The sequence below is a fragment of the Nycticebus coucang genome, chromosome 7 (genome assembly GCF_027406575.1).
Source record: "Nycticebus coucang isolate mNycCou1 chromosome 7, mNycCou1.pri, whole genome shotgun sequence".
NCBI lineage: Eukaryota > Metazoa > Chordata > Mammalia > Primates > Lorisidae > Nycticebus > Nycticebus coucang.
In genome coordinates, this window is record NC_069786.1 from 34,202,435 (window position 1) to 34,216,681 (window position 14,247).

Sequence of the window (14,247 nt, forward strand, 5' to 3'; positions counted from 1 at the left end):
ATTGCTTCTTCTCATAAAGAGTAAAGACAATTTAGATGAATGAAAAGGGTAAAAGTTAATTAGAATTAACATTAAAAGTTAATAAGAATGTATGTGCCAAATATAAATAAGTTTAAACTCAAATACAGTTTCACTTTTTAAGTGTTTGCATTTCTTTTTTTAACTTTTTCATTTTTGACTACTTTTAGACATATAGAAAAGTTGCAAAATTACTAAAAACCTCTCTGATGTGAACATTTTACAAATAAACTTATTTATAAATAAATAATAAATAAATAATTGTGATGCACAATTATTAAATAATATGAGCTACTGACGATACAGTCTGTCCTTCTGGTGGGAGTATAATGGGTATGATGGGTGGCACAGAATTCCCGAGACTCCTGCAGCCTGAAAGTATGTTAGTAAAGAATAAGTGTTAAAGTTAGACCTTATAATTTAGTTGTGGCGGCAAAAGTTGGAAGGTTGCTCTAGCCTGGGATATTGGAATAAAGTGCTGAGAGAAGGAACATGGAAGCAGAAAAGCTCCTAAACTGCTCCTAAACTGCTGGGATCTTGGAGTAAAGTGCTGAGAGAAGGAACATGGAAGCAGAAAAGCTCCTAAACTGCTGAGGTCCTGTCGGGAGGGCAGGGTCCATTAAGACCCATGGAACTGGCTGCAATCCATTGAAGAAATGTAAAGTTAGAAATGGCGAGAGACAAAGAGACAAGACACATAGCATAGAGTTTTCAAAGGTTGGACCACAGGGAACCAACGCCTGTTTGTGGGGTTCCAGTGAGAGGCCACAGTGTTTGTTCCACTCAGCTTTTACTGAAGACTATTTTGTCATTAGCCCAGAAGGTACGCTGAGAAACAAAGTCAGTAGTTTCTCTGAGCAAGCATACCAGCTCCTATTGTTTCTTAATCATTAACTTTAAGGGTCTGAGCAGTCTTGAGAAATCTGGAACCTAAGCCTTGTGGGGGGGCAGGCTCCTGTCTCTGGTCACACACACAGATTCCTAAGGGGGTGTTAATACCTGCTAGTTCACTATGTAGTAAAACACCACTGGTGTCAATCTCCTCTGAAGAATTGGTGGCAAAGAAGAATTTTTCTCTCATCTACACCACAGAGGGTCTTTCTCTGTGTTAAGGGATATAAGCCCTCTTACCCGTATTCAGGGCTTGAGCTGTTCCCTTGATCTCTGCCCTGGCCAAATACATATCTTCACAATGGGCATTGGCTTTGACTGTTAATTGGATAGGAGACAGCCTAGTTAATATTTCTTTCCAGGCCTTGCACACAGCTTCCTCTATGGCCATTATTCCTTCAGAGTGTTCACAGACCCAGAAGGGAGGTTAGGAAGCTGTAGCCCTTACAGGCCAGGCTTCCAGGAAACTGCTCAGATAAGAAATTAGCAGTGGTTTGTTCAAAGGCAAACTAACTGACTTTTCTTTGTTCCACCTTGCTTAGTTAATTTCTCCATACCTCCCTTTTTTCTAGGTGTGCTTTCCCTTGCCAAGAATGGGGTCTTTGATCCCTATTCTGCCTGCACTAAACAGTCCTAAAGGTACAAGTCATTTGGAGGAATAGCTTAGATAACATGTTTGGGGGGAGAATGAAGCCAGAATGAAGGTGCTCAAGGAAAAGAAAAGGATTAACCTTTCACACAAATTAATTATCTTTAGCTACCTCTTTGTCTATTTGATCTCTCATCCTGTAGGAATATTACCAATATCCCAACATTATTAACATATAACTTTCAAGATACCCTAAAATGTGTCTATTAACTATCAAAATTTCATGCATGTGAAATTCTACTAATAGCCTTACAACTTAGTTAATTTTCAAATGACATCATAACCTAATCTCATAACATAACTGGCAGTAAGATAAGAACTACTGTCAGTTACATTATGAGATTATTTGGGAAAGTTGGGTAAGTTGGGAAAATAGAAAATGACTTTTTTTTTTTGAGACAAAGTCTGACTTTGTCACCCTTGGGAGAGTGTCATGGAGTCACAGCTTACAGCAACCTCTAACTCTTGGATGTAAGCGATTCTCTTGCCTCAGCCTCCTAAGTAGCTGGGAATACAAGTCCCTGTTATAATGCCTGACTATATTTTTAGAGATGAGGGTCTCACTGTTGCTCAGGTTGGTCTAGAATTTGTGAGTTTAGGGCAATCCACCTGCCTTGACCTCCCAGAGTGCTAGGATTACAGGCATGAACCTTCGTGCCTGGCCAGAAAATAACATGCTAATGACTTCCATAAAATCATACTATAAATTATTTTATCCACTTGTTTAAATGATTATATTGCCCACAAAACTAGCAAGAATTGTTGACATTAAAATGCTTAGCATCCTGCTCCTCATTTTAAAGCGTGTCAGAAACATACCATACCTGTGGGTCTCTGTAAGTTCTTTTGTACTAAGATCCTTCTCAGAGTACCATCCATGGCTGCTTCCTCTATGTGGGAGTGGTCGCCAATGACAGTCCAGTACATCATTCTGAAGAGAGTAGGTCAAGATGTTAACCTGGTGATGACACTGTTATAACCTGACTTTGATCCGCAATGCAGTGGCTGTTCAGATTATGTGCATTAGCCTTACCCTCAGAGTCTCTTACAAAGTAGATCCCTGAACCTAGCTTGAAACATACAGCATGCATGCAGTGTCCAATATGCAATATCCAATATTCCAATAGAGGGCCTTGGGAATCAACATTTTAATTAAAGTCTTATTTATATACACTAATATTTGAAAACTTTGTTTAATAAAATATACCTTAGCTCATTATTTGATAGCCAAAGTTTAATTTTGAAAAATTCTTTTACAATCTTGGAAGAAAAGAATTGCTGTCTCTTGAAACATTCCTCTTTTTGTGATAGCATAATTATTTTACTATAGATGTTGTATCAACATACTTTTGTTGATAGAGAAGTAGTTTCTTATCAAACAGAAATTAGAAAGTACTACCTAATCATAATTCTAAAAATTGAGTAAAAGTTGTCTGTTTTTATTTAGAAGCTAATACCTCACTTATGGATAATTAGGAGATTTGTTTAACATTTTTCTTTCTTTCTTTTCTTTTTTTTTTTTTTTTGTAGGTTTTGGCTGGGGCTGGGTTTGAACCTGCCACCTGTGGTATATGGGGCCAGTGCCCTATTCCTTTGAGCCACAGGCACCGTCCATTTTTTCCTATTTCTTTTCTGGCCATTTCTTATAGGTTTATATCTCCAAGTGAAAGAAAGGAAATCTTTGTATTACATTGTTCAAATTGGCTTATACATGTGCCTTTATCTCCTATTATCAAAAATAGACAAAAATATTAATACACTACCTTTAATATGTTTAATATTTTGAAAATTCAATTGTAGATTAATAATAGGGGTTATGTGTTTATAACATGGGTATTGTTGTTCTGCAATATACACATATAAACATACCATACATATATACAAACATACATACTGAATGTATAATATGGCGAACTTTTAAGAAAAAAAATATATTGTGTGTCATTTGGTATGAAAAAAACAACATGCTTTCAGAAAGAAGGAGAAATGCAGGGATTTCAGAAGTCATGTTAATCTATTACATACTGAATGCTTAATTACAAAAACAAAACTTAGTGCACAATCTCTAAAAATGTATACTTGTATCAAGAAATAAAAAAATACCAAGCCATTAACTTACCCTCTTTTAGGATTTACAGCAATAGCATAAGGTTCTCCAGCCATATTTGTTAAGAGTCGGGTGCAATTGGGGCCCGTCAGCTGCCCTACGTTGATAGAGTACCTCAGACTTGTCCAGTGAGTGGTGTAGTAACTGAACCAGTGCATTCTAGAATGATCTGTCCAGTAAATATTTCCAGCAATCCAGTCAACTGCAATGTCCCTGGGCCTTTTAAATTCAGGACACTAAAAGAAAACAAAATGATATGCCACAGTAGCTTTAAAAGGAATTTAATGGATTTTTCTCTATATATACATTGAGATTATGGGGGAATCATAGGAACATAGGTATTGTTACCGTGATGCCCCCAAATATACTTAATGTTATCATTAATCATAGAAGTAGAACTGCACAAATCTAAAATGTACAGATCATTGGAGTTTTACCTATGACTGCACTTGTTTAACCAAAATCCTGTTAGGATATTTCCAGAAGCACAAGAAACTCAGCTGTAATCTTTCTACTTCAGTATTCTCCTGAGAGTAACAATAATTCTGATGTCTAATACCATAGACTAGTTTAAACGAATCCATATAAGTAGAATAAAATTATTCTATTCTGAAATTCTTTTGCTCAACATCATGCCCATGAAATTTATCTATACTTTGTGTGTGTTAGTCATTAATACTTTTTATTGCTGGGTAGTACTTGAATTTTTGAATACATTATAATTATATAAGTTATAATTAGTAATATGTGATATTATTATTGTTTATTATTTTATTATTAATAATGTATGCTTGGTTTGGTGCAGTTTTAGGTCATTACAAGTGAGTCATAAATACTCTGGTACATGTTTTTCATAGTATTAATTTGAGCACTTATCCGGGCAAAGAATTAATGATTCTTAAGGTATATATACACTTAGCTTGCATAAATATGGCTAGAAAATGTTTTCAAAGAATTTTTAGCAATATTCACTTTTTAGTAACATAAAAAATATTTGTATCCTCACCATACACAATTTAATTTAAAAATTGAAAAAATACATATATTAGTTCAGGTAGACATTTTCAGAGAGATGCTATAGTTTAACATCTTTGGAGGACAGTTACCATATCTGTCATTTATTTTACATTTGATAGCTTGGATTTTCTGTTTAATATTCTACATTTTACTGAACTACTGTAAGACAAAGGTAATAGAGTTCATTTGGGCTAGAAAGCCAAGGAAATAATGCATGTTTTATTCCCTTCAAGTCACCTGATCACTTTAAGCAGGAAGTCGTGTAATAATTAATTTGATGTGGTCCAGTTTATTGTGCATAACCAAAAACGAGAAGAGCTTCCCAAGAGTAATATAGCAAGAATAGAAACAATTATTTGAAGGTGATTACAACTAGACATGTAGTCAATGTGTAAAAGCATCATTAGGACCTGCAACCAGTGGAAATATGGGTTAACACATGATAGCTTCTTATGAGTATTGGTAGTGAACAGATTTTATTAAGCAGTGGGCTTGGATTATAAAAGAAGAAATACAACATGTAGGATAATATTTAGAAATAAACATATCCTACATCAACACACAAATTGAACTCAGTGTGAGTTTAAAATGACTTGCTATTCTTCCAGAGGCTTAAGGGACCTGGGCCCCCCTGGGACACACACAGAGTTGGCTTGCCTGGAGTTAAAAATTCCACAAGCCCATTCTCTGAAGCTGTGCACCCTGTGAAGCCTGAGATCAAAGGGCATGCCGTCTTTCCTCAGAGATATGGGCCAGAGGATTGACCTATGTTAACAACATATTGTCAAAGGTCTATAGGTGCTCTGCCCGGAGGAAAAGACACAGTCATTACTTCATACTGAGTAAACTGAGTGAATGCTTGAAGATATTCTTCCATTAACTCTGTTCCCCTGTGGCTACTTTCTTCTTTATGATTTTGTTCAGACATCTGCCCAGCAATTAGTCAGTGTCTAGAAGAAGATGTTTACTGCAAAAGTGATTGTGTTGACGTGGTAACAGGATATTTCCTTTCAAGTTGATTTCAGATAGGTAAAATGAGGTAATGGTGAAACTAACAGATAATAGAGTAAGTGTGTATGTGACTAGAAAGGTATAAAATCAAACCCCTAAATAAAGAACTTCACTACACGCCGTGCCATCCCATGTAGTCTGTTTCTTGACTTAATAATTACAGGAGCGAGTTTACACCCACGGCAAAGCTGATGTTCGTTCACATCTCGGGTCACGCAACACAACATCTCAAAAAGAACATGGGAACAGAAAATAAAATCATGTTTGCTGTGTGATTACAGGATATCAAAGAAGAGAAATATGGCTTGAACTAAACACAACAGCTATAGATAATTTCTAATGCCCCCTTTCTCAGTATTTTAACCTATTTTGCTTTAAAACTGAAATGTTGAAATTGAATGAATTCTATTTCTCAACTCTAACAATGCACATTATCCACATACACAGTAATATCTCATAGATAACTGAATTAAATATAAAGCACTTTGCAATAAAGTGTGCTCTAGGAATGTCGTATAGTAATATTCATACGTGTTTAGAATATAAATATCTGTCCTAGTCACCCCTCCCCCAAAGCATTTTGAAATAATTTTCCGGTGTCATTGAAGCTAAGTATATTTTTGTTTTCAGTTTGGCATCATTTAAAAGTAAATATCCCACCAAATGGCATGTGCGTGTCAGTGTAAATCATAAATTTATACACACAAATGATAAAGGGAAAATTATCTTTATAATCTGTTTCGAGCTTGTTAAAGCATATTTATAATTTTCTAACACCACTAGAACAAACTGTTAGCATAAAAAAAATGTGATGCCTGTTGTCTAACTTGAGCATAGAAAAGTACCTATTTTCTCTTTAGCAGATGTATATGCTTATATATCTGATTTTTTTTATCCTAATGGTATCCAATAAAATACAACGTATTTCATGCAAAGATCAACTTTTGTTGAATTTAGGTTTTTATTGCATTCCAAGCATGCTCCAAAAAAGGCTAATTATTATTCCATTCTATGTCTCTAAACCTGGGCTGTTGACAATTAAGGAACCAAATTACTAATGTTAGTAGAGCACATAGAAGTTTTTTTTTTTAGTGATATTTTTTCAAGTAAACAGACTGATGGAGATTCTACTAATGATGAATTCCAAAACAATAAATGAAATTTACATCACATTTTTAGGGTAAAGAACATGGTTTAGGAAAATTGAAAAATCATACTTTTCATGCTAACTGGAGATGCTGATGACTTGTAGAGTCACTAAAATATGTATAATTTATTCTCTGGGTCCCGGATCCAGGAATCCCTAATGTCATTCCAGTAACAACTAAATTAGTGAGAGTACAGGGTAAAGGATAGTCTCACACAATTAATTCAACCTAAAATCAGGATATAAATGACAAGACAATTCTCAGAGAATAATGGCAAAGGGTGAAGATGTTCCCAGGTGTTCATCCTCACTGACTCACAACACACTAGGTACTCATTGATCCTTAACTCTAAGGAAAGTATAATAGAACAAAAAGAAAGAAAAAGAAGATGAGGGGAAGAAAAAGCATAAGCAGGGGAAGAGGATAAAAGCATCTCCATCACAACAGAAAGAGGGCAACAGTATCATCCTACTCTCAGGTAACCTATGCCTAAATTAGGAAACAACCTTTCCTACTGAGTTCCCAAAGATCCTGTTTGTCACTCACACCTTAACCACGATTGTGAATTTTTGTGTAGCCATACAAAAGAGACATATTGAATGGAGAGTGAAAGGCAGAAATTCCTGTAGAATCTTAATATTAAGATCAGATAATTTATGGTCAATTTAATTTATTGACCACAGTCAATCAGGCAAATAAAAAAATAAGTTGGATTTCAAAAAGAAAGTGATTCTGGAAATGGAAATGGAAGACATAATAGAAAATATAAGCTTGCCTCCAAAAAGGTTAAAAACAAAACAAAAAACAAAACAAACAAATGCACCAGATTGGAAGGAAGAAGAAAATACAAAACATTCATTTACCCCTTTGGCTATTTCACTAGAAATCTAGGCCAGTGAAATAGAGGCACTAATTTAATGTGCCATGCTTAAGAGACTGCAGAAGTATGTGGTTACCCTGACAACAAAAAGCATTGCTCATATTGTTGCACAAAACAGAAGACACATTTTGCCTGCTCTCTCTAGACAGACTATTCCTTTCCTAATAAGCTCTCTAAATACACAGTGGAAGGTTTGAGGCCTGAGGCATTGTTCTATGTAGAGATGTATTAGTTAAATGAATGAAATCCTTAAATCTTACAGAAAAAAAAATGGCAGCCTGATTGTAACAAAATTAGAGATTACTAGTGTTAATGACTTATCCTTCATTGGTATGTAGGTATTTGTCACATGTTTCAGTAAACTAAAGATTAAGGCACTGGTGTTTTAAAATAGGAAAGAGGAAAACCTATAAAAGAAAACAGTTAAGGTATTTGATATTGAACTTGGAAATGAGGCTTTTTAAATAAAATTCTTATAGTTAGCAATATAGTTTAAGAAAATCTAACACAAGGATAGATTGAAGTGATGTTGCATATTTTGTTTGTGATTTTTTTTATCTTGATAGATGTCTCAGAATAGAAATTTTGAGTCATTTTACTAAAGTTAGTTTTCTCCTGATATAATCCTATTAAGACAAAAAAAATCTCATTCTCAATAAATTTTTTGTGTGTACATGATATGTGTGGCTATTATACTAAATGAAATATTATTACATTTTGGTCCACAAAATATGAATCATATTAAATCAAGAAAGGGAAATAAAATAATGACTACACGAATTCTAAATATTACTGAGTTCTGTTGACTGAGTAATGTTATAGAAATATCCAGGTGTTTCATATGTCAATCAAAAAAGCTCATCTCTCAATGGATAAATCCTTTAAGAACCAAGAAAGTGTTATTTAGATCTAGAACGTGTGAGAGATTTAACAACTACTCAGGGATGAAACCTCTGGCTTCTATTTATGATTTATTGTGAAGAACAGATTATTTCAGTTTGAGTAATTGTAAGGCTATGGTGATCTACCTTAGAACCATGTCAACTAGTAACAAACTCCTATTAAGGGGAAAAAAATCAAATAAAAATGTGTAATTTTCAATTTAAAAAATATCCAATTTGTCTTTGAATTATAAACTCAATATGGTATGTGATCTTGTTACTCATTTATTATCATGTTCAATGTTCTTTAAGTTTATTTTTTCTGATGTCCCTCTGCTCTCCACAAAAATAAAAACTGGTTCTCTAAACCTTCATTCACATTATCAGATAAAGGATATAATGAAAAACTAGAGAGCATACTAAGTTTGGAATCAGAACAACTTGGGTTAAGACTGAGTCCTACTTTCTCTATATGACATATAATTAAAGACTTTGGATCAGATGATCTACGAAATTTACTGTGTTAATTTACTGTTTAGAATTGTTCAAAACATCCTCCACTTCCAGTAAGTCTGCATTTTATATAGCCTTAAGTATATGTGTCATGCAAGTAAATAATTTGTTAGTGTTTGTGGTGGCAATTTTGATAACATTCCTCTACTTGAATGACAATTAAGTATAAACAAGCATAACACGAGAGAGGTAAATTCACAGTTACCTGAGAACAAAGAGTACAAAATGAGAGGGTAAGAACTAATTTTAAGTTAAAATTAAATAAAAAAACTATTTTAAGTAGATTCTAACTTAAAATTAACATATCACTTTACAAATCCAAACTTTTTGTTTTTGCTTAAAAATTAAGAATATGTATATCATATAGGTTAGTATATTAAAACCAGGTCAGCATTCCAGAATAGCAGAGCTAATCAGCTGCTGTTCTCTGATTTAATAGGATGTATTTAGTTTATCTCTATTACCTATGTCTCGCATGCTTAGGCCCAATTTATTTCACTCATAAATCTTACCTGCATAGCCTCTTTACAAGCATTAGATTTCAACTCATTATTTAAGAAACAAAATCATGTGAAAGAGGGAATTGAGATGGCAATAAACACATCGAAAAGAATCAGAAAACCAAATGTTGACAGCATGTTGTCATAATTATTATGGAAAGTTTTTATGGATAAGCAAGAATTTTGGACTATGTAATAGATGTATATGTGTGCATGGGTAATTATGAAACTTTTGAGAAACTTAAAAATCAAGAAACTTAAAATCTACATAGACAAAATATTTGATTTTTTTTTTTAGTCTGGAAAGAAAAAATAAATACCAAAAGACAAAATTAGCAATTTTGTGATTTTATTCCTTTATTTCATTTTTTCTTTTATTTTCCGAATGTTTTATGATATACCTATTTTTTTATCAAAAATAAATAAAAAGGCTTTCATTGGAGTTTTCAACAACAACAATAAAAGAATGCACACTGATAGAAACAAATGAAGCCCTCCCAGCAACAGATAAGCTACGCAAGTTAAAACATGCACGAGTGAATCAGAAAGGACACTGTCAACTACGTTTCTTGGAAGTGAATTAATACACTGTAGCATAGTCTGTCTTAAAACTTTTGTTGTGACCCATGTATATATATGTGATTCACATGTATACACACAAATAAGTTGGTTCTTTTATTTCAATGTCTCCCATCCCCCAAATTTATTCAGATTGAGTATACATGTGTGTATTTAAATATAGGACATGCTAACAATCAAATTTGCAAATCGAACAGAACCTGGAATAACAAAGGTAACCTTATAGGCTGCTTCCTGGACATAAAATTGATATTCTTCTGATGATAGTTAATATTTCTGTGAGCGTGTCCCTTTGAATGTCAACAGTTGGTGAATTAGGCCTTTAGACAACTTGAAAATACATTATATAGGCTAAGATCTCTGATGCTTCAATGAGACGGAGACCATTCTCAAGGAAAATGATAATAAGAACAATGGAAATGGTAACTTTTAATAAAGGAGCCTTGGGAGTTACTGGGAAACTAAGGGAGGCAGAGGAAATAGCATGTGAGAAGATTTTTGAAGTGAAGAGAAAAAGCTGCATTCTTGGTACTGAAATATGGCCTACATATGGAACAAAAAGTTGTGTTTCTGGGTGTGTATGTGTGTGTTCACAAGTGTGTAAGGATATGGAAGAGGTACAGCGAGAAATGAGGCTGAAAATCATGAAGAGTCTTGTAAACCAATGATTTTTCAATGGAAATCCATTTGAAGTTTTGGAGGACATAAGGATAGAGAGATGTGGGGATCAGATTAATATTTTGAGACCATTTTGTCTATGGTGTGGAGAATGGCTTGGGAATTTAGAACAGAAATTTTTAATACAGAAAAATTTAATTTAAAAATTAATAAAGATTTTTAATACAGAAAAATCAGAGGGGATTTATTTCATGGACTCCATGGAGAAGAGTATGAAAGTCTAATCCTGGTTTTAGAAAGACAAATGTAAACAAAAATGGGATCTATCTGAAGACAAAAAACATTTGGATTTGTGAAAGACTGAGTACTGAGGATAAAAAGATAAATTGTAAAAGATAATTCTCAAGAACTATTTTGGCAAAAAAAAAACCCCAAAACTGATTTTCCCAATAACATGGATATTTAAAACATTGACTAACATAAAGACAATGTTATTAACAATGATACCTTCAAATGTTTAACATGTACATTTACAGATTCAAACTACTTTGCATACATTATACTTTATTCCTACCAACAGGCCTGTAAAACAAAACATACTACAGGAGAATTTAGTCTTTTGGTAGAGTAATAAATAAAAAATAGATCTAGAGAATAAAAACCACTGTAATTCACTACTGAAGTATGTTTCTACATTAGAGCAACTGGTAGGTTCTTTATAATTAAGTGCAGCAAGAGAGTCAAAATACGAAATGCTTAATCAAAAATTTTCTCATCACTAAATGTTCTTCTACAGAAAAGGAAACATTTCTAGTTATAATTCTAATCTTAAATTAATCATTAAATTGAGTTTCAGCTAGAAGACTACCCATTTTCCTTACAGTAAATTATTCAATATCATGCCTTCGGCGTAAATTAGGGAATTATCTAATTCACATTCAGTAAAACAAATATATGTTCTAATTTTCTTCATATTTATTGCAGACATAAAATCTTACCAATTTTTCCCTAATATACTATTACATCACAAAGTATTCCTATGACTCAGATTTTCATTCAATGTTTAACTAAGATCTAAGTTCTCTGGTTTTGTTCATATTAAGATAAGTTGTGAAAGGCTACGTACTTATTAAAGTAAATGACATGATTAAAGCCAAGAGAAAAAGAATACATATACTACTGTTACACTAATTTGATACAATGTGTATTAGTTATAGTAAAAAATTTATATATTCATGTGTTTTATTGTTATATCCACAATTTCCCATTATAATTTTGGTAATGAGCTTATCAATATTTTGTCCAGATATATTTACTATCATTAAGACAAATTAAGGGGCTCGGTGCCTGTAGCGCCAGCCACATACACTGGAGCTGGCAGGTTCGAACCCAGTCTGGGCCTGTCAACCAACAGTGACAACTACAACAAAAAAATAGCTGGCCGTTGTGGTGGGCGCCTGTAGTCCCAGCTACTTGGGAGACTAAGGCAAGAGAATCGCAAGAGCTCAAGGGTTTGAGGTTGCTATGAGCTGTGACACTCTACTGAGGGTGACATAATAAAACTCTGTCCAAAAAAAAAAAAAGACAAATTAAGGAAAAGAAAACAAATATAACATTACACTACATGTACACTGTAAATAAAATATGAGCTATTCATATACTACATATGTATGAATCTACTTCTAGAAAGATGCATATGAAAATCAGAAGGGAAACTGCCATTAAGAAGAAAGTTTTAGCTGGGCACAGCAGCTCACATCTGTAATCTAGCACTTTGGGACACTGAGGTTGGGGGGATTGCTTGAGCTCAGGAGTTCAAGACCAGCCTGAGCAAGAGTGATAACTGTCTCTACTACAGAATAGAAAAACTAGCCAGGTGTTGTGGCAGGCACCTGTGGTCCCAGCTACTCAGGAGGCTGAGGCAAGAGAATTGTTTGATCCCAAGAGTTTGAAGTTGCTGTGAGCTGTGACACCATAGCACTGTGTCAGGGCACCAGAGTGACGTTCTGTCTCAATCAAAAAAAAACGAAAGAAGAATAATCAGGTTAGGTATAAGTATATGGAGTCTATGGATATTCAAGAGACATTTACTTTTTATTATGTGTACTTTTTTACTATTTGAAATTGGTTTAGTATGCATACATATATTTCTGTTACATTAAACACTTATAAAGATTTTATGGAAATTCAAAACACATGAATTTCCTTAAATAATTTTTGATAATTTTATTTTATTTATCTGATCCACATTATGTTGAAATTATTTTATATTATTTAGTGACTATCGTGAAAGCAAATAATTTTAAGGCCTATGAAGAAAGTAGTCTCACCTTCATCCTAACAAATTGTTAACTTTACAGCCAACCAGTGATACTTCATTGATGTTGAAAGCTTTAGACTATGTTCTGATTTCATATTAAAAGTTACTTTAGTGCATCTCCACTAGAAAAGAATCTTCCAATAGAAAGTGGACAATTTTCAATATGCCAATTACTAGAAATTGTGAGAGTTCAAAACATTTTGATAACAGGCAGCACACATACTGAAAAGCACCAACTCAATTCATGAATATTTATATAAACATTATGTAAATATTCTATAAGTATTTATTTGTGAATTCATGTTCCCACATAAAATTCACATGTTTTTTCAATTCCCATAGTACATATAACAACTTCATTCTTTAAGTTTTGAGAAAAAACATATTCATAATTTCCTGTTAGCCAATATTTCACCATTTACTATAACAAAAAATAAAGTTATCTCTAAAATTAAACTTTTGAGAAAAACCATATATAGTTTACTGTAGTTATAAAAATATTTACTCTTCAAGTAAGGGTAATAATGCATGCTTTATTATAAGCCCCAGAAAACTAGAATTGGTTCATTATTAGAAACTCTATTGTAGTGATTTAATAAGACATCTCACGAATTATTCTCTAAATACAATACAGTCTAATACTAATGTTTTTATGCTTCTAATTATATTCTCTAAAAAAAGTCTTAGAAATGGAAACATGCAAGAACATGCAAGAATTTTTTAAAATAAATAAATATGACAATGAAATTGATCATATGCCATATAAAGATATACTAAAATTAGACAATGAATTTTAAAAATATGGTATATGGGGTATGGATGTACATTTCTAATCCTTCAGTACCACAGAAAAATAGAAATGTCCTCTCAATCTCTGGAGAAATGAAGGACTATGTGATATTCAAAGTAGAAATTAAATCTTACATCAGGCCATATACACATATTCATTCAGACAGATGAATAAAGTGCAAAAGAATAAAGTTTTAAAAATTATTAAAAGAAAGAACAGGAAATATTTTTGTGTGTTGATGAAACATCTTTTGCAATATGATATGATGTCCAGAAGCATTGAGAGAAAAGATAATCAGATCAAATTACATAAAAAGTAAATTTTC

At 33.1% G+C, this 14,247-nt stretch overlaps 1 protein-coding gene across 1 annotated transcript in view; it reads right to left on the reverse strand.

Moving 5' to 3' along the window:
- Window positions 1-14,247, reverse strand: part of LRP1B (LDL receptor related protein 1B) — a 2,318,354-nt gene that overhangs the window by 138,921 nt on the left and 2,165,186 nt on the right. The window contains exons 78-79 of the mRNA XM_053597274.1: window positions 3,678-3,901; window positions 2,383-2,489 (exon numbers count right to left, since the gene is read on the reverse strand). Of these exons, the coding sequence (XP_053453249.1) occupies window positions 2,383-2,489; window positions 3,678-3,901 (331 nt within the window). The remainder of the gene's footprint in view (window positions 1-2,382; window positions 2,490-3,677; window positions 3,902-14,247) is intronic.